This window comes from Papilio machaon, chromosome 19, assembly GCF_912999745.1.
Source record: "Papilio machaon chromosome 19, ilPapMach1.1, whole genome shotgun sequence".
Taxonomy (NCBI): domain Eukaryota; kingdom Metazoa; phylum Arthropoda; class Insecta; order Lepidoptera; family Papilionidae; genus Papilio; species Papilio machaon.
Genome location: NC_060004.1, coordinates 379,750 through 400,026, shown reverse-complemented (window position 1 = coordinate 400,026; position 20,277 = coordinate 379,750). Strand labels below are relative to the sequence as shown.

General features: G+C 33.0%; 2 protein-coding genes across 6 annotated transcripts in view; one reads left to right on the top strand and one right to left on the bottom strand.

Moving 5' to 3' along the window:
- Positions 1–1,893, bottom strand: part of LOC106715676 (acetyl-CoA carboxylase) — a 43,018-nt gene extending 41,125 nt beyond the window's left edge. Inside the window, exon 1 of the mRNA XM_045682695.1 lies at positions 1,478–1,893. Coding sequence (XP_045538651.1) covers positions 1,478–1,568 — 91 coding nt within the window. The 5' untranslated portion in view covers positions 1,569–1,893. The remainder of the gene's footprint in view (positions 1–1,477) is intronic.
- A 1,823-nt stretch (positions 1,894–3,716) lies between these two features.
- On the top strand, positions 3,717–16,710 carry LOC106716403 (zinc finger protein swm). Of its 5 annotated transcripts, none has more exons than XM_045682428.1 (25): positions 3,717–3,953; positions 6,049–6,167; positions 6,636–6,776; positions 7,095–7,249; positions 7,385–7,459; positions 7,602–7,762; positions 8,173–8,265; positions 8,548–8,691; positions 8,786–8,880; positions 8,988–9,101; positions 9,542–9,710; positions 9,954–10,078; positions 10,172–10,302; positions 10,467–10,598; positions 11,079–11,234; positions 11,311–11,464; positions 11,661–11,770; positions 12,121–12,165; positions 14,361–14,438; positions 14,834–14,937; positions 15,233–15,259; positions 15,377–15,560; positions 15,748–15,876; positions 15,974–16,072; positions 16,185–16,710. In XM_045682428.1, the coding sequence occupies exons 1-25, from the start codon at positions 3,895–3,897 to the stop codon at positions 16,263–16,265; spliced, it is 2,880 nt and encodes a 959-aa protein (XP_045538384.1). In that variant the 5' UTR covers positions 3,717–3,894; the 3' UTR covers positions 16,266–16,710. The 5 variants fall into 5 exon arrangements, with proteins under 5 accessions (XP_045538384.1, XP_045538383.1, XP_045538388.1 ...); XM_045682427.1 differs by having other exon boundaries at positions 7,602–7,774; XM_045682432.1 differs by lacking the exon at positions 12,121–12,165 and having other exon boundaries at positions 7,602–7,774.
- The last annotated feature ends 3,567 nt before the right edge of the window (positions 16,711–20,277 follow it).

The window sequence follows — 20,277 nt, the reverse complement described above, 5'->3', positions numbered from 1 at the left end:
TCTCACAATAGGGATGTGTCCTTTAAGAATATAAAACCGGTTTTCAATTGTTATTCTCATAGAATATAAAATTGATAGTTTCATGATTGTTCTTTTTTTAATAATAATACAAATCTTACTGTAATATTAAAAATGCGAAAGTTTAGATGGATGGATGTTTTGCGGTATATCCAGAGTCCAGACGGCTCAACGGATCTCGATGAAATTTGGCGTAGATATAGAACATAGTTTGGCATAACACAAAGGCTATTTATCAAGTTTTTTTTTAATTCCGCGAGGATGGAGTCGCAGGCGATATGTAATATTATGATAATAAAACTTATATAAGAGAAGGTATAAATGAACGCACAAGCTCGACATATGATGACTTAGTCCTTGGTACATACGATGTAATTTTTTCGTATACATAAATAAAGCGATTTTTAACTTATCTCAATGTTAATACCAATTTTATGTTGACAAGATTAATACTCAAATCGCGAGACTACGATGACGAGGTACAGTTATCTTATCAATGGAAGTCACCACTCGGATATGGGTCAAAGTTATGCGAAATTTTCATCAATTCCACCACGAGGCCGCGAACAGTGTTTATATCCTAATAGATATTATAATAGAAATGGCAATATTCGAAAATAGGGAGACGCAATAAATTCCTGAACCGCAGTTTTTATTCGTAAAATTTTATTCTACTTTATATTCCTTTTTAAAGAGTCTTACAACTTAAAATGATAAGTTTTTAAGATAAACTAGTTACTTTTTAAATAATTGTCGATTGCTTGAGATCTTTGGGATTCGATCTGGAAATTCCCGATTTGTTGGCAGCGTACTACATTTTTAAGACCACTCACTCGATTACTTGCGTAGTGTTGTGCCAATCTGTCGAAAAACTTAAATATCGTTTAGCTAAAATAAATTGAAATCGAGAATTCGTGATGATTTAGTGCAGTTAAATTGAATAAGTATAATACAAACAATTCAACTAATCCGAACTAAATGCGGTTAATTATAAAGTAGAAAAACTTTATCGAATGTTTTATTTCATAGTCACGCCGTCCTAAAGTTTACGACATACAAATCAAATAAAGATATGCAAAATAATGATCCTAATACGTTACTTTTAATTTATAAGCCATTCAATGTAAATAAAGTCGAGCGGTAGTGGTGCTATCAAGTCATGTGCTAAGACAATAATACGCGCAATAATGACATTTGGGAGTAACAATTTCTATTTTTTTTTTGTTTTGCATAGCAAGAATATTATTTAATTACAAAAATGCCTACACTACTATTTGTCTGTTACACATTTTTTTATAACGAATCTTTGAAGAATATCATCCATTTAAAGAAATGTATAATTTAAATTGCATCTGCAAAAAAAGCCGTGTTTAAAAACCTTGAGACGTCTAACTAGTAAAATTATTCCCATTTTAAAATTTTCTTACAGATCAAATGTTAAAAAAATACTTAAACTTACCTGACTGATTATCCTCTTGATTTATCGTTTGAATTAATAACCGAATAAAATAAATAAAGACTATCCCCAGACAAAACGAGAGAATTATCATTAATAATTTATAAGTTTAACGTAACCAATCACATCACAACACTATTCACAGTGATTTATAAAAAAATTAAAAAAAAAAAAACGTCTTCCCGCCAACGAATTATAAAGCGACTGGTTGTCGTATGTTAAACTGTTAAACGTCAAAACTATTGTATTGTAAATCGAAACGATATCAGCGCTGTAAGCTGTAATCACACAGCATGTACACTTAACCCGATCACTTGTAATATATTTACAAAACTTGCGGACGAGTTGTATTTAATGTGATTATAAAACGTGCACGAGGGACGACATGCTGCATTCACGCAACTATGGTTTGTATCACGCCACCAACGTCAAGCGAACCTGTCCTTGCTATATAATTAGACGTCTAGATGTAAAGTAAATGTATCGAAAAATGTGGAGCGCTTTTTTGCTACATGGTGCAACATTATCGTATGATCCCAATGAACTCTTATTGATATCGTCGCGGACGATTGTGGTTACCTATTGCAATTACGCCAAATAAAATGGATAGTAGATATAATATAAACTCTAAGGTACAACCGGTTTTGGCGAAAAAAATAAAAAACATTTTTGCCTAACAGAATCACGGCTTATGAATAATTCACGAAGGACAAGTAGGTATCTATACGTACCTACTAATATTAAAAAAATACGTTTTTAAGTGTTTAAGCAACGTGCATAGTAACAATTGGTATCTTCTGCGTTTTAAGAAATATAAGTCCTTAAATTAAAACTGAATAGGGGAATCATTTATCGAATTTGTTTCAATTATAACCTCATCTCCTGTGCCGTAAGATTCAAGGTTCAACTTTAAACTTCAATTAAAAAATTGGATTTGTCTTATAAGAGACTTTGGTGCATTGTTAAAACTTCTTGCATTGTTAGACGATTGTATGATCGATCGAGTGGGTCAACGTCCTCAACTTCACAGGATCGTAAAGTAAAAACTACCAGCTGGTATGTATTTAGTAGTTATTAATTCCAAATCCGTATTATGGTCATTTGTATTAGTTCTGAGCAATGCGGAAGGATGATAGTTAAAAATATTTTTGTTTTAAGTCACGAAAGAAGAAAACTAATACTGCTTCGTCACCTTTTTTTAATATATCGCACATCTGTAAGTTTATAAGGTTTTCAACTCGGCAATTTGCAAGTACTAAGCAGAGCAAGTATAATAAACAGAGAATGAATCTGGCTTCGAAAAAAAAACATACTGTACGTTCAGCTATTTAAGTAGTATTAAATTGCATTACAATTACTTACTACCTTCAGCACGAATAAACAAGAAAATATACATTTACTAAGTTTTTTTAAACCTTTAACAAGAATATAGCAAAACACTTCGCAATTTTTAGGCAAATTCCCCATTTGTCATTTAATGACAGGAAAGTAGTGTTTACCTGAAAATGGCGGGATCAAAAGATGTCCAGGTTTTCATCCGGAGTATCATATTCATGCATATGATCGGAACCAACATTATGGTTTTCAGGTATCGTCGCTACACAGAACACAATTATTGGTTTTGTGGGAGAGGGCACTGCGCAATGCCGATGTCCTTGGGCCGCCAAGATATATTTAGTGATATGCTCACTTAAGTAGCATTTTTTCAATTATTAATACCAGCATGCTCAGATATATAATAATGGATGCTTTTTATGCCTTTATAATTGTTTAATACGAATTAATTAAATAATTAAACCCCAATGATAACGCAAATTTTGTCAAAAAACCAAACATATGACGATTAAATTATCATATTTAATAATGACGATTAAAAAATTCTGTTTTAGGAGTCTTAAAACGAACTAATTAAATTTAATTCACTATCTCGATGCGTGTTGCCTTTTTCACAAATGATAGTTTTTAGTGGTCAATTAATGATCAATTTATTTTGTTGTATCTTCCTCCGACGTAACCATGATTACAATGTAACAAAAGTATTTCACATAAATACGTAACTTCTATTTTTCTCTTTTAACAAGTATCCAATAAAATGAGAAAGTATCCAATTTAATTGGAAATTACAATATTGCATGAGGCAACATTATTCATAGACTAATATTTTTTGCAGAAAACTTCGCGGTTGTCGTTTGTACGCTCTGTACTAACTCTAAACTCTCTTACTCTGTGGTTCACGTAGCAATCAAAAATAGCAATACCATAAAAATTAGTCTAGAAAAGAGCGAAAAGAGACGTGAAGTGTTTCAGTACTGTCGATTTTTTCAGGGTTTTGTGATTGTAAAAACTGTTTTATTTTGCGAGTTTTAGAAAGTTTGCATTGTATGGATTGTCGTGTATAACGAAATTTCATTGTACGCGAAATGATTATTGAAAATCCAGACGCTTTCAAATCATGGTTGACGTCCATATTGGAACCCCTGTAAGTAGTTTCGAAGCCATCTTTTTCAATAACACTCATCTAAACGAAACAAAAGTAATGATTTGAATTAAATATATATTGTATTAGTCATCTGACCATGTTTAAAACTGAAATAATAAAAATTATATTGAGAATTGATTAGGTGTCAAGTTACGGTTTCGTAATAAGTTTTATCGCAATTGGCTCCACTGGCGTGGTGCAATGACACAGATGTCATTTTCTACAAATTTACAAGAAAGTAAATTTTTAAAAGAAATTTGAAAGTAAAATTGCGTACATATCAAAATGACGAGTTTTAACTCCTAAAACGAGTTAAAAACTATTGGATGAATCACTTAATGTTATTTTACCAAAAGAGCTAAACAGAAGTACATAAATAAGAACGGAAAGTCTCCCAAATTCTATATGTTGTATTGACGTAATCTATTATTTGTAAAGCAATAAATTAGTAGTAATCATTGTAGACAAATTAACTAATCACCATCATTAACTTAAAGCACATTTATATGTCACTCATAGGTTATATTCATGATTTTCATTGGGTTAGAAGTTTTTAAAATTTGTACTATAAAATATTTTGTACAATCATAAGAAAAGAGGACCTACCAGATTAGCAATTTAACCTAAAATAGTGTTCAGATTTAAATAACCCTGTTATGAGTGATTACCTTATTACCTTTTTTTGTACTAATGATAGTAGTTTAAATCTGTACTTATTTTCCATTTCAATTATGACAAAAACTAACAAACATCTAGACAATTTTATATTTATAATACTGTAATCACATCTATTATAACATGTTTTAACATCATCAATTTTAACACTGAAACTTTGTATTTACACTCATTATTAAAATAGCAACTAGACTCACAGGTAGCAATGTATCTTAAAGCATCTATTTATAAAAGACCTCCACTGTTAATCTATTCTAAAATTTGTTACCATTTTGACTAACATTGAAATTCTATTTCTTTAACTATGAAAACTTTTATTGCATAAGTGTATTATAAAGATCAGGTGCAATACCTGGATATCATAATTTTCTAATATATTTTTGACAGTAGGTTTCTCTGTCATCAAATGTCTATACAATAAAATAAATATATGTGTACAATTTTAAACTACTGTTTAGGTTGTTGAAACTTACATAACATAAGTAATTAAAACTGCTGTAGACATTATTATGTACTCATGACTTATGTTGTGCACATCTAAATAATGGTGCAATGGACCAGGTCAAACTGATAAACTTACATTGCGAGAAAATTACAATTGCAGGAATTACACCAACTTATTCCCCTATCCCTTTTTACCATCAGATATTTAGGCTTAGATTGGTACAGAAGGTTTACATACTTTTATAGTTGACATAGCGCTCAAACAAAGCGATTTAAGTCATCATTCCTTGTCGCACAGCAAAGGATTGGAAAAATTGCTGTTGGCCAGCTATAACATCTTCAAGAGTAGGGTGAACTTACTAAGCTAGTGTGTATCATCCTTCGACCACATCACCACTTACTGTTATGTGGGTTTGTGGTCAAGCACTAGTTTAATTGATAAACACTCTTATAGACCATAGGTTTGTAATTACACAATCTGCAAGTCCGATATGAACAAGAAATAAATCTCCTTTGATATTTGAATTTTGTTGAAAAATATATCTGCCCTTATTATGTTGTCTCTGTATTAGTTACTTCATATATAATTGTCACACAAAGATAACTACAACATACCAGTATGACATATGTTACGCTGATATGGTTATCATTTTAGGCAACACTTTTATGTTACATAGTGCTAATTAACTTGTTTACGTACTATAGTAATCTTGTGTACATATTAAATGTAGAATAAAGTTGGTTCTTTATATTTCTTTCGTAATATAGGTCTAGATATTACACTAGACTGAAAGACTAGTACTTGCTAACACAATGTAGGCTTAACCAACCAAATATGACTCTTAACAAAACTTTTTGATTCCTATAATTAAATAATGGTCAATAAGTAGTGACAAATTTAAAAATGAAAGATTTAAGTTACTACAATCTAGTGAGATTATCTGAAAACGTATGACTGATTTGATTACTTTTCCAGTTGCGATGCGGATCCTGCGGCATTGGCAAAGTATGTGTATGCATTGGTGAAGAAGGATAAGCCATTGGATGAGCTTCGGGAAGGCATGCTGGACCAATTAGATGTTTTCTTGCAACAGGGTAAGTTAACGATATGTAATAAAAAATAATATTTTACTATTTTTTCCTACATGTAGTATTTGTAGATTTTTAATTACTAAAAGGAATATGTTTTTTTTTTTCAATTAACTTTTAATTTGCGTGACTAGAGACTGTTGATATGCGTATAAAAGCCACAATTGCAACAAAGTTGATTGACAGAAGATAACACAAGCCATATATAGAAAAAATATGATAAATGTGGAAAATTACAATCATATGCATATGATTTTGTATGTGCATTAATTTCATTCTTTACGTGTTAATACTCAGAACAATCAATATTTAATTAATTTTTTTTGTAATATGACTCCTCAAAAACATGTCAACTTATTGTTATTTTTGACTAATTAAATGCATGGAATTTCATGGGTTAATGAACCTTGTATTGCCTTTAATTAAAGAATGTAACAAATACAATTTAATAATTTGGATGTATTTTATGAACAGAGACCAAGCCGTTTGTAGACATGTTGTTCAAGTCACTGGACAGCTTGGAATACTTGAAAGGCAATCCTGAGAAGCCAGCAGAAGCCAGTCCCGTACATAATGCTAAAGAGAATGATAAACAGTTAGATGTTGAAGAGCAACGTAAGTAATGTTTTTAGCATACTTTGTATATGAGATGTATTGAGATCTTATTTTATTTATATAAATGCTACAGAAAGTTATTTATAACATTCACAGGAGATATTTTCGTTTTAAATTGCGTCAGTTCTCCCACTGAGAACTTCTGGATTTAGTTATTTAAATAATATTACTTAAATATAGATTACTTTGGTAGTAAATTGTGAAAATTTTAAACCAAAATATTTTATTGTCAACTTGTTGTATCAAGGAAGTATGCTAATTAGAGCATATATTTTAATTAGTTTCATAGTTGTCTAAACTGTGTTGTATCTTGTGTAGCGGCTTGTGCTACTAGTGCTTCTGCGCCGGGGGCGAAGTCCCCAGCGGGCGCGAGCGCCGTGGCTGCGGCGCCCGCGCTGGCCGCGGAGGCACCGCGTCATCGCCTTGTGCTGCCGCGGACACGCGGACCACATCAGGAGCAGACACTTGTTAAGGTATACTATGAAAACTTTACTTAGAGATTATAGTAACTTTGTTAGTATATTGTTCAATAATTAAGCAAGTTTTACTAAAACTATATAATTTCTAGTATGTACTATATTTGTAAACTGCATGTTTTTATATCCCAGGTTATGCCTTTGACGGAGTTACTTGAGGAACCATTGGATCAACCGCCGCGCAGACGAGATCGCAGAAGTGACTCTGTGAGTAGATTTTGTTTTATTAATCACGACGTACACGTTTTTAGTCGCCATGAGGGCGAATTTTATGCTAACTTTTCTTTGATAATTATTTTTATTATCATTACTTTAATTTAATTAAAGTTCAAATAATATAAATTCGTAGCTCCGTGACAAGGAAGAGCGCCGTCGACGTCGTTCCCGGTCGTGGGATAGACGTGCGCGGCCGCGGCGACACGCACGCGAGCCGGAGCACGCCGCACACGCGCCGCACGCTGCACACGCCGCACATCCCGCGCACGCCGCACACGCCAATGACGCACGGAGGTACGAGAAGAGGTAACATCACTAACACATACTAACAATGCTAACAACTCTCTGTACAAAGGTAGCAATTAAACCTTCTATTAAAAATAACTTTGCTTATGGTTTCTTTAAAAGTGTTATCTAAAAGCATTAAAACCATACATCTTACTATCATTTATATTTAATATAACCCTTCATATTACGTCTTCTTCTTGCCATTTATAAAAATACTTATCTGCATGTAATTATGTTTGCAAACATTTCCATCTATATAGTATCTGTTTTTAGTATTGCATGTTATGTCATATGTAAAAATCTGAAATAATTGTCATCAAAAACTTCTCTGGTATTCTTTCCTATCCGCATTAATATATTTTAATATCTTTAAAGCTAGTATTTCACATTGCTAGTAATAATGTAAATATTTCCAGACGTCCCCTGTCCCGGTCGCCGTCACCCCGCGGCCGATACAGGAACAGGAGTCCCCCGCCACCTGTCATTGAGAGACAAGCTAGCAGGTCTAGGTTAGATACATTTTATTTTTAGTCACTAGACATCTTGCAGAAAGAAGATTATAACTTGATATTTATATTATCAAGTAAATATTCGGCTATCGAAAAATATCTACACTCACTGTCTTATTTTTATGGTTATATTTAAATAAAATATGAGAAGAAAATATGCGACGAGAATTCAAATGATACAATTTAACTAAATCTACAATATGCCTATATTTTTATTGTAATTATTTCTCTCGTTAAATCGTTATTTTTTTTAATATTTATTTCATTTTAAATTTTCAACAGATCGCGGTCACCAGTACCTCTGCGGGATAGAGATTACGACCGGGAAAGAGAGAGGCTGCGTATCCCGCGCGAGATGGAAAGGGACAGAATGTCAAGGGACCGCGAACATAGAGATAGAGTGTCCAGATCTAGGGATAGAGATCGGTAAGTAGCTATTGAACAAAAATCTAAATATGTATTTTTACATGAAATACTTAAAGTAGTATATAAGGTAAATAAGTAACGTTTTGTTGTACAGGTCACGCGATAGGTCCCGTGACAGGTCTCGCGGTTCCACTTCACCCCGGTTAGAGGTTCCTGACGCCTACAAGAGACGTTGCAGGGATTATGACGGTCAGTTTAAATTTATTTTACAAAAACCTTATTATAAATGATCTACCATGATAAGGTCCTTGTTGCCTATGTTATTAGTGTATTAAGTTATAACTCTATGTTAATAGAAAAAGGTTACTGTATGCGCGGAGACTTCTGCGAGTGGGACCACGGCACCGACCCTCTGGTGCTGGAGGACGCTACGCTCTCCAGGGTGTTGCCTATACAGCCGCCAGTGCCCGGTAACAAGAAAATACTACTATATTATAACGAAAAAAAGAAAAAGTATCAAATATTAGGAATATTTCATCTGTTCTATGCTAAAAGGATTAATATGTGAAAAAGTAAATTCTAATATAATTCAATGATTTTAAATACAATATGTCTATTATATACTATTATTAGGAAATATTTGTTTATTTTGTTTAATTTGACAAATTATTATTGCCAATTTGAAAAGTTTGCTAGGAAGTTACTTTGTCCCCAGGTGACATAGGATATATTTATTAAAAGTTTAGTTTTAAATTTCGCGCTGTCGAAATCGCGAGCAACTGTTACGATTTTACATAGATCTGAATTTTTTGAAATGAAATGAATGAAATGATGAAATTTTACACTGTGGCTTCGTTATCTAAAATATTACATGGTTTATTATAAGTATATAATAATGTATGTATGTTAGAGTACAACCCGCTGACGCCGGACATCTGGTGCGGGGCAGGTTTCCCTCCGTTTGGTGCGCATCCGCATCCGTTGCCGCACCACGCCCTGCCCCCGCCGCCGCACGCCCCGCACGCACCACACGCCCCACACGCCCCGCACCCGCCCAGGGAACTCGTGCCCATACCCAGGTACATATCTCAGTTTTCATTGCAGAAACATCTATATACTAAAATAATTATTATCTTTGAAAACACAGGACAATGGAAATTCACTTTTATATACTTTTTTTAATGCATTCCAGTTCATACAAGTGAATAATGCGTTTTATATTGACATGTTTAAATACAGTGTCTTAAATTTATATTAATTTAGGTGTTGTTGTGTAATTTATTAATTTAGTGTTGCGTAACATGTTGTGTCTATGTTGTCAGAGTACGTCATGAGAACCGTGCGGAGGCGAGGGCGGAGCCCCGCAACGACGCGAGAGCGGAGGCGCCGCCCGCACCACGACACGAGCGACCGCCGCCCAAGAAGAACTTTGACTATCATCGTTTGGGTACTTTTATCTTTTTAAACTACATGTTACCTTTTTACTCTTCTCATTTTAATTTATATAAAATGGCCAATGTCCAAATGAATATTCTTGCAGGCAACCGAGCGCCCCTACCGGCCAATTCGGGCAACTGCTCGCTGGAGGTGAAGAAAGTGCCGCGTGGACTTAACGACATCACACATCTCAACAACCACTTCAGCAAGTTTGGCAAGATTGTTAACATACAAGTGAGATACGATCATATCTCCTATAAAAAACATTTCAAAAGCTTGGTCGTATATTGCCACGCTTAGTCGTATAATCTACACTAAGCGGCACCCTTAGGGAAAAATTAGGAAGTGTTTAAATCGTTTTTTTTTTCTTGTTACATTGAAATGTTATAATTTGTCAGGTGAGTTTCGAGGGCGACCCCGAGGCGGCGCTGATAACGTTCTCCAACCCGACGGAGGCCAACGTGGCCTACAAGAGCACGGAGGCGGTACTCAACAACAGATTCATCAAAGTCTTCTGGCACAACCCAGAGGTAATTGTTCATTATTTGCTGATTGTTTTTATTACAGTGTTTATGTTTTTAACATGGAAAAGTGAGAGTTTAAGAGATCGTGTTATTTTTCTCGCTTATCCAGGTTCGACTTCCTTTTTTACGATGTTTGGTATAATTGCTCTCTAATCTATATATATAAAAGAAAGTCGTGTTAGTTACACTATTTATAACTCAAGATCGGTCGAACTGATTTAGCTGAAAATTGATGGGGAGGTAGCTTAGAACTAGGAGACGGACATAGGATAGTTTTTACCCCGTTTTCTATTTTTTATTCTGCGCGGACGGAGTCGCGGGTAAAAGCTAGTTTTTTATAATTTACAAACGTTAAATTACATAAGTCTAATTTTAAATCCTTTTTAATCCTGCTCGCTTCACACGAATGGACATTATTATTATTTAATCTTTATTATTAGTGTCAGATTACTACAGATAGTATATCAAAATATTATGATTATTCAGAACAAGCAGGAGAACATGGCGCCTGGTGGACAGCAGGCCAACAAGCAGACAGACAGACAGAACTCACACCATCCAATGTCTCACAACAAGGTGCTCATCAACAGGGACAACATTAAGGCAACGGCTGACAATAAACAGTCCATACAAGCTGAAAAGGTAAGATTAAAATAAATTATTGTTCCGTTCGTTATTAAATCTTTTCTTTTACTAACAAAAATATGTATAATTTCAGGCTAAAGAGATAACAAACGGTCAGGAGCCTAAGAAGGAGGCGGTGAAGCCGATTGAGAAGAACAAGCAGCTTCTAGACGTCCAGAAGCGCTGTCAGGCGCTGCTGCAGACACAGCTGCAGCAGCAGAGGTTACTCATACAGCGCTTGGAGTCTGGTGAGAATAATTATATACAGGATGATTTAAAATTACTGTGTTACAATAGAACAACAGAGAATTTTGTGTGTTTACACATTTTCGGACACCATGTTTATAACTTAGTGAAAATCTCTACTTGAAATAATTTTATGGTCATTGAAAAGTAATTAGAGTAGCATGAATTTAATTGAGTTTGTTTAATGTGTGTGTGAAGGCAACGTGAGCGCTGCGCAGAAGCCGGTGCTGCTGGAGGCCATCAACTCTGCGCAGGAAGCAATTGAGAAGCTGCGCAATGAGCTCAACTACACCATGAAGCAACTACAGGTATGCACCACATGTATTATTTCAAATATATACATGTGTTATTTGATCTGACACAAAATATAAATTAAAAAAAAACTAATTGAAAAAATTATATTTATTTTTGTTGAATATTTTTTCCATTAATTTACGATATATTTTTTTTGAGTTTTTTTTTTTTCAAAAATTTATTTAAGGTTATTTTATATTATTTGCAATACAATATTTTATCGTAATATAAATGTAGGAACAAAATGAAATCAGGTAACAAAGTCAGCAGTAATTGGTGTCATGAGAGATTGAGGATGATAGTATTGTTATATAATAAATGTGACAATGTATTGTTGAATATAACGTGGTGTTGTGGACGGCAGGAAGAGAGCGTGGCGCGTTCGATGTCGCGGCTGCAGCTCGCACAGGTACCGCCGCGTGCGCGTGCGCGTGTCCCATGTCCCTATGTCCCGTGTCCCTATGTCCCGTGTCCCTATGTCCCATGTCCCTATGCCCCGTGTCCCGTGTCCCATGTCCCGTGTCCCTATGTCCCGTGCTCCATGTCCCTATGCCCCGTGCATCTTGTGCATTGTATCCACAGACAGGGATGGCGAACCCAATTAAACTTGCATACGTAAAAATTCTTAATTAAATTCTTAGCCAACAAGCCGACCACTACGTCACCTCGGCATTGATTGTTTTGCTAACATCTCGCTCAAACAAGGTTGAAGAGTTGACGAGTTTGCATTAACCTTAATTCTATTTGAATTTATAATGGAAATTAAGGGAGACATTGCCTCCGTCTAATGTGCATTAATTTTATAATAAAAACTGTTAAAAAAAAAAATTTTGGAAAAAAGGTTCGCTATCCCTGTTTGTTTGTTAACTCACGAGACATCCTGGTCATTGGGTTTATCCATGTGTCATTTTTGAGCATTTGTCGTTCTGTCGCAGCATACAATCTAACGATTACTCATATATACTTTTCATATGTCCATTTATTGGTAAATAATTTTTTTAAATCCACATAAAAAAAATCATTCATCTAAAAACTCATTGGTCATAGAAATAGGTTTTGAATGTAGGCATTTTTATTGAATAGCGAAAAAGATACACAAATTAAAAAAAAAGTTAGGAAAAGATTAGTTTTCAAAAAACACTTTATGCTATATAAAAGTGGATGCAAAACAATTTAAATCTCACACACAAACTCATGCAGTTTTGTATGAAATCTTTTGTATGCTCTTGTATGATGTATGTATGTAAAATGTATCCAAATGTTTTAATACATGTTTTTGCTTTGACTATTTCTTTTTGCTTCTATTGCAAGTTATCTATTCTATATGTAAAATTTGCTTTTTTTAATGCTTTGGGCATCACTTTAAAAGTTTTGTTGTGTTTTTGTGTGCTTTTGTTATCGAATAAAACTTTACGCGACAAAAAAAATTACGTCATCATCAGCTCACTGTACGTCCCCACCGAGGGTCTCGAAGCCTACCCCAAGTTAGGGGTGACCAAGTTATGGGTGGGTGGGGTGAAAAAAATTACAACCAACAAAATATAACCAACTAGAGAAACCATTCAAATATTAAATCTTATAAAAGTTAAAATTACACACAGAACTAACAAACTCGCTAGGTAAAAATATACAATTTTCTAATTGTTTTCTCAAAGTAAACTTTTTATTATTATGAAAAATTACAATATTAATAATCGAATTACTACCATTGCTATTTCTCTTTAAGGAGGTAGGAAACATATATAAATATATTACGTAATATATGAATCAGTTTTTAGAACAATTCATTAATCTTATAAACATATTATCCCTGACTAGATGTCTCCTAGTATTGACACAAGATAGCACGTCGCATGCGCACAAAGGCACATACTATCGTAATATAACATCACATATACTATGTATATGAACCAGCAGTATGTAAAATTGACGTATATTTCTAAAAGTAAATATAGAATATGTAATTAGTAGAACTGTTCTATATCTTATTTAAATTATATAACTATATTAATTATTAATTTGTTCATATATACTTTAAATATAGAACTATATATTCACTATGTAGTTTAGTTTAGGTTAAAAGTAGTAAGTTCAGAATGTAAATAGAATTGGGTAAATTAATTTTATATTATCTTAAAGTTTGTTTTAGAATATGTAAAATTTGACTCCAATTTAATGTAAAATTGATTCAGAACTTTCGAATGGTGAAAATATAATTTAATAAACATATATAGGCTTTATCTCGCTGGATTTATTAAAGTTTAACTGCGCACTTCAGTTAATAATATTGAAAGTTAACTCATAATATCACGGGTAATAAGAACACTAAAGATTTGTGCAATTTTGTTTTAACATAACTCTGTGATTTGGAATAATTTTTTATAAATCTAACATTCCTTTGCTATTTGATTTTGCTAATACTAAGTATTGGTGAATATTTATATTTGTAACTAAAATGTATCATCGAATATCATACATTTTAAACACGAAAACAATAATAGAAAACACAGAATTGATATTAAACGATAGTACGGTTTACGAATAAACAAAGTTGTATATAAGCTTTGTAAATAAGCCGCAGTACATAATGTCGTGTGTCAGCAGGTGAAGAAGCCGAAGACGCGGGAGGAGGCGCAGAAGGAGATCCTGGATGCTGAACTCGATATGTTCACCAAACAACAGGTTAGTATCATCATAGGGATCATGATCTCTCTTATTTTCTTGGAAGTAGAGTCAACATTATGTTCGGCGGTGGAAAATCGGATGTGTGATTGTTAGGCCCATCGGTCCAACGGGAAATACCCCCGAAAATCGTTGTTTTGATGACAATTTATTTATAATAGTCACTTATAATACGAAATAGTCTTATTAATATTATAAATGCGTATATTTAGATGGATGGATGGATGATTGTTTGACGTTATCTCCAGAACAGCTCAACGGATCTTGATGAAATTTGGCATAGATGTAGAACATAGTCTGGAAGAACACACTAGCTACTTTTTTACTTATTATGTTTTTTTTATTTCGCTTTGATAGCTAGTTTACTATAAATTGGTTATTGTTGTGTTGTGCAGGAGGGTCAAGACGTAACTGAGTTGTTGAAGAAGATAGCTGAGCTGCGGAGACAGATGGCGCTGCAGTTCCCCACACATCCCGTCATCAGGAGAGGACATTCCAGGTTAGTTTTATAGTTTTATTTTTATTTATGTCTTTATATATGTATTGAATAGTTACACATAGTCATTACTTCAATTTATATATAATTTATTATATATAATTTATATATTAATGAAAACTTGCTTCAGAGTAAAATATTCGTTAGTGTGCTTTGTAAAGGTATGTTTCTTAATTTAATATAGTATAATATATATAAAATGCTGACCTAACAGTATTTTTATTATTCTGAAAACATTAAATGAAGGATAGTATTATTTTCAGGTAAATAAATTTAACGTTTTTATAATTTTTTCAAGCTATCGTATCGTGAAAAGAAAACTACGGTAAGATAGAGAACATTTGATGTTCGTTTATTGTTGAAATTTTATTTATTGTAAACAATGAAGATTTAAATATTTCGTTCGCTATTATTTTATGTATGTATGTATGTGTGTATGTAGAGGCGGGCGGTTCACCAGCAGCCGGTTTGTACGCGGGGGGCTGGCGGGTGCGGCGGGCGGGGCGGCGGGCGCGGCCCCCGGCAAGACCTTCAGCGTCAACCAGAGCATCGACCACCGCCCGCGTGCCCTCCTCGTCTCCGGCTTCGAGCCTGACGAGCTGGACACACTGCTGGCACACTTCGCGGTATGTCATACAAACATGCATTAAGCGCTCTTCAGAATTCATATTTAATAATAAGTCAGTTTTGTATAACTATACATTTTTTTTGTTCTAATGATTCTGTAATTAGTGAATAGCTTAAGTTATTTAATTTAGTTAAAGTTGAAGTATATGTAATTAAAATGACTCTGGTATGTTATTATGTTTGCAGCAATTCGGCGAGGTGACGGGCAAGGAGGTGAACCTGGCGGTGCCGGAGCTGGTGCTGCAGTACCGCGCCCGCGCCATGGCCGAGCTCGCCATGCAGCGCGCACGACACTACAACGACCGCACGCTATCCGTTAGTAATCACCACTCTGTCAATATATTTGAAAAACGTTAAAAATTAACCCTGGTTCAGTGAATGTGGATAATAAATGAAACATTTACTTTGTCAGATAACGTGGGTAACGAACAACAAGCCGATCGGCGCGAGTCAGCCGACACCGCAGGTACAGAATGGAGACACGGCAACGGACGAGCCCAAGGAGAATGAGGTACTTTCTATCATCAAATTGAATAGAAAAAAATTACATTACAATATCTTATACATAATGTACAAATGTACATATTATTTACATTATAATAATGACATTTTCTGATTTACAGAAGCAGAGTGAAGAGGCGCTGCTGCGCTTCGATGAGGAGGAAGAGGAGGACGCCGAGGAGGACCGCTCCTGGAGACGTTGACGCCGCGCCGGCCGCTAGCGGCGGCTCCCGCGTCACGTCGTCTCGCGCCGCGTCACGCTGCGGGCACGTTGCGTCACGCTGCGGGCACGTTGCGTCACGCTGCGGGCACGTCGCGTCACGCTGCGGGCACGTCGCGTCACGCTGCGGGCACGTCGCGTCACGCTGCGGGCACGTCGCGTCACGCTGTGTCACGCGTGACACTTGTATATAGACGTAGATTTGTACTCGTACACCAGCGTAGCGTTCGATAGCAATACAACTGTTACATTATTATTTAACATATCTATATTTAACAGCGTCGCAGTGCGAGTTTCCATTGACAAACAACAAAACATGTTGTCATCTCAACTAAGATCGCAACATGTTTTTATGTGAATGTTTTGTCAGTGCAAACTCGAGAAAAACTATGAATAGTTTTAATTGTAAAGTTCTGTCATATAACACCAATTATATATATACAACTATAACTAAACTATATAAATAACTTTTAAAATAAGAAATTATGCAATTTATCCATACAAATAACGTCTTTACAATTTTACATATTTTAAAAATTTATAACGGTTCTGTGGATTAATGTTTTTGGGATTTGATTATTTAGATGTATTAAGTTACTTATACATAAGTAGTGGGGACCGTGTGCTGAGTGTGGGGGGGGGGAGGGCTGCTTAGGTCACGTTGGAAGCCTTTACAATGTCTTATATCATACGTCTGATAAATATAGTTTACTTATTTAGCTTAAGGCTATATTTATATGTTCAGAATTAATAGATAATTTATTAGTCATTTAATTTACTGTCTGTTTTCACTGACGATACCATTGTATTAAATTATATCGTTCTTAAAAATAAAACTGAGAAACATAAGGTTTTTTTTGCTGGGGTTTTGGTTAAAAAAATTTATTTCCGATATCTATTAATTCTGAACTATAATAAGCAAATGAAATTTTAAAAATCAATTTTAGCTTAGATACGCTGTTCGGTGAACATTACCTCATTTGAAGCAATAAATTAGATGGTAGCTAAGTTATGTACTGTACGTACTTAGCAACTTACCTTAAGTTACTGATAATTACATATATATAGTAACTTAGGAAGTTATTGCTAGTTAATTTTGTGTCACAGACAAGGTACCCGCATTTTACTAAGACATTAGACATGTTGCCTTAATAACATATTCAATAGTTTTACGGTTGCATTAATAGTTTTACAGCGACATTATACTGACGTTAAATAGATAAATTGTGTGAATATTTTCCAAGTTTTTTTTATTGCGAATGTTATATTAAAATTTAATAGATTACTGTCAATTCAAAGTCGATAAATGGTCACTAAGTTTACAGTACACTAAATATATCCTTAAGTAACTAATAACAATTTTACTTTAATATGAGATTGTTGATTCTGAAGCATTCATTAGAAAAAATTAATTTGAAAACATAAAAAATAAACGCGTAAAATCTTGCTATTTTATTATCAAAGAAAAAAAAATTTTTTTTTTGAGTTTTTTTTTTGTAATCTGTCTACTTATTAAAAATATAATAGTAGTGTTATTTGACGTCAGTGAAGTACGTAAGTAAGAACGTAATACTGAATTAAGTCGGCTTAGTATTGCTATTTGTAATCTTTAACAATTGTAAGGTGAAACGACGCCGGGAAAACGTTATCTCGTTATTGGATATAGACTGATAGATGTACAAAATCAAGTAAAAAAAAATTAATAATAATTTTTAATAGGTGATAAGATTTAACTCTAAGTAAAGGCGTTCCCCTTCTTCTTTCATGTATCGGTCCTCGATTATATCTAAAATGTATGCGAAAACATCTTAATCAAATCGGTTATGTTTCGGTTGAGTATGTATGAGTTTTCATTGCATATATTTGTATAGAAACATTTTTGTCTCACTTTTTTTTTTTAAGAAATGAGTGAAATGACAAGATTTTTTTGGTACATTTGCTTTGGTAATGAAAAACCATGGTACAAATTTGCGGTTTTTTTTTAAATTTAAATTCATTAAATTAATTATCAAAATGAATTACATCACAAATTATAACGTAATTTATATAAAATTTAACATTTTTTTTATTTATTTAATTTGTAATATTATTTTTTTTATTAAGTTAGGTTTATATGACACGATAATATCGAAAGGCAAAGTTTAAAATAAGCAAATACTAATTCATAAATATAATGCATAAACTAACATTTGCTATAATTTTCTACTGATCTTATTTACATCTATTCCTCACTCGTTTATTATTTATTTGTAAAATCTATCCCGTTATCTTCTCTCCTTTCTTCTTCTAAAATTTCAAATCAACTCTTAAACTCCAAATCTCCAAATATAATGAAGAAGTACCTTCACAGATCACACACATTTTTATTCATTTTTATTATTATTTATTTCACCTAAAAATCTAATATTTTCATGTGTCAACAGTGAAAATCCACGTTAACATTTTATAATTTTGTTATCCCAGAATTACATAAACCATATTTTTGTCTTTAATTATCCAAATTAGACAATTTAATACCTATTAATTTGACTATAAATGGCTACCTTTTATTCAGTTAGTAATTTTCTTGATGAAATTTATGTTAGAAATCTTAATATCTAGATATAAAACGGTATTTAGTATAACTTGCTAAGTATTAAATCTGTAATTAAACGTATATTTGATATAGTTTTACACAGCAGTACTAATAGGTCAATAGACAAGGTATTTAATGCACTTATCAAATTATATCTTAAAGCTTTAGGTTATTAGTAAATTAAAAAAAACTAAACATTAAAGCTTTATACATTTTTGTGAAGATTTTATATACAAATATCGCCAAATTATTTAACGCCTAAATTATATGTTTCATTTACTATAATACTGCTTTTTTAACTAATTATTATAAATGCGAAAGTTAAGATGGATGGATGTTTTTTAGAAGGTATCTCCGGATTTCAACGGATGTTGATGAAATTTGACACAAATGTAAACATTATCTGGAAGAAAAACATAGGATACTTAAGTTTTTTCTTTAATTCCGCGCGAACGGAGTCACGGGCGATAGCTAGTAAATAATATCTCTAATTCTTTTTTTATAGTGTAATATTGGCGGTATATAACGAGTGAGATTTCTGTCCAAATTGTTTAAGACTTTGATGTGTTTAACTTCGTATTAAGATTATATAAGTACAAAATGTATGTAGGAGTATTGTTGATGCGTTCGTTTTTTGATCAACATTATGTCTAGACAATATGACTGATTGACTTAGAAAAAGATCGATAACTTACGAACGAACTTAAAGTTAGCTACAATAGCTCAGTGGTTGGTAATTTCATATCTCTTAAATGGTCAGTAGATTCAAATCCTGATAAAGTATGCAAAAAAATAAATAGTTGGATTAATTAATTTTTTTTAATAACATCTTGGGAAAATTTTGTCTAGGTTTTAATTTCTTTGCATACAACGATAATTAAAGTTTAAATTTAATTTGACATTTTCTAACAAATATTTCATTTTACAGATTAAACATAATTTTTACGCTTCAATTTATATATACTCTTTCCATTGTGTTATTTTCTTAATATTATTTTTTTAGTTTAATTGTTTTAAAAATCTAATTGATGTTAGTTTTTATACGAAAAAATAAAAATCGTAATAGGATTTATTTAGAGCATTACTTAGTAAAAAAAATATGTCCAAATGTTCAAGCAAATGTTGGAAGTAACATAATGGAAACTGTTGAAACAACTTGTTGAATACTTTGTAAGACTTGTAATAGAGTGATGTGTAAACCTATCTTAATATATATCTTGTACAAAATTATAAATACATTATTTGGCAATAAATAATGCAAATTTTAAATTGTAAAAACGTTTTGATTCGATTTTTTATAATAATATTTACTTTTTATGTAAATACTAAGAATTTCTTAACACAAATGAGAAGTGATAATGGTAAAAAATATAAACATATATATTATTTCAATCGTTCACATATATTTCAACATATAAAT

Bases quoted from the DNA above. Each gene is read 5' to 3' on its own strand.
- LOC106716403 (XM_045682427.1), top strand. From the start codon at position 3,895: ATGATTATTGAAAATCCAGACGCTTTCAAATCATGGTTGACGTCCATA. The intron at 7,250-7,384 runs GTATACTATGAA...TTTATATCCCAG, and splicing joins AGGAGCAGACACTTGTTAAG to GTTATGCCTTTGACGGAGTT. The intron at 11,771-12,120 runs GTATGCACCACA...TGTGGACGGCAG, and splicing joins ACACCATGAAGCAACTACAG to GAAGAGAGCGTGGCGCGTTC.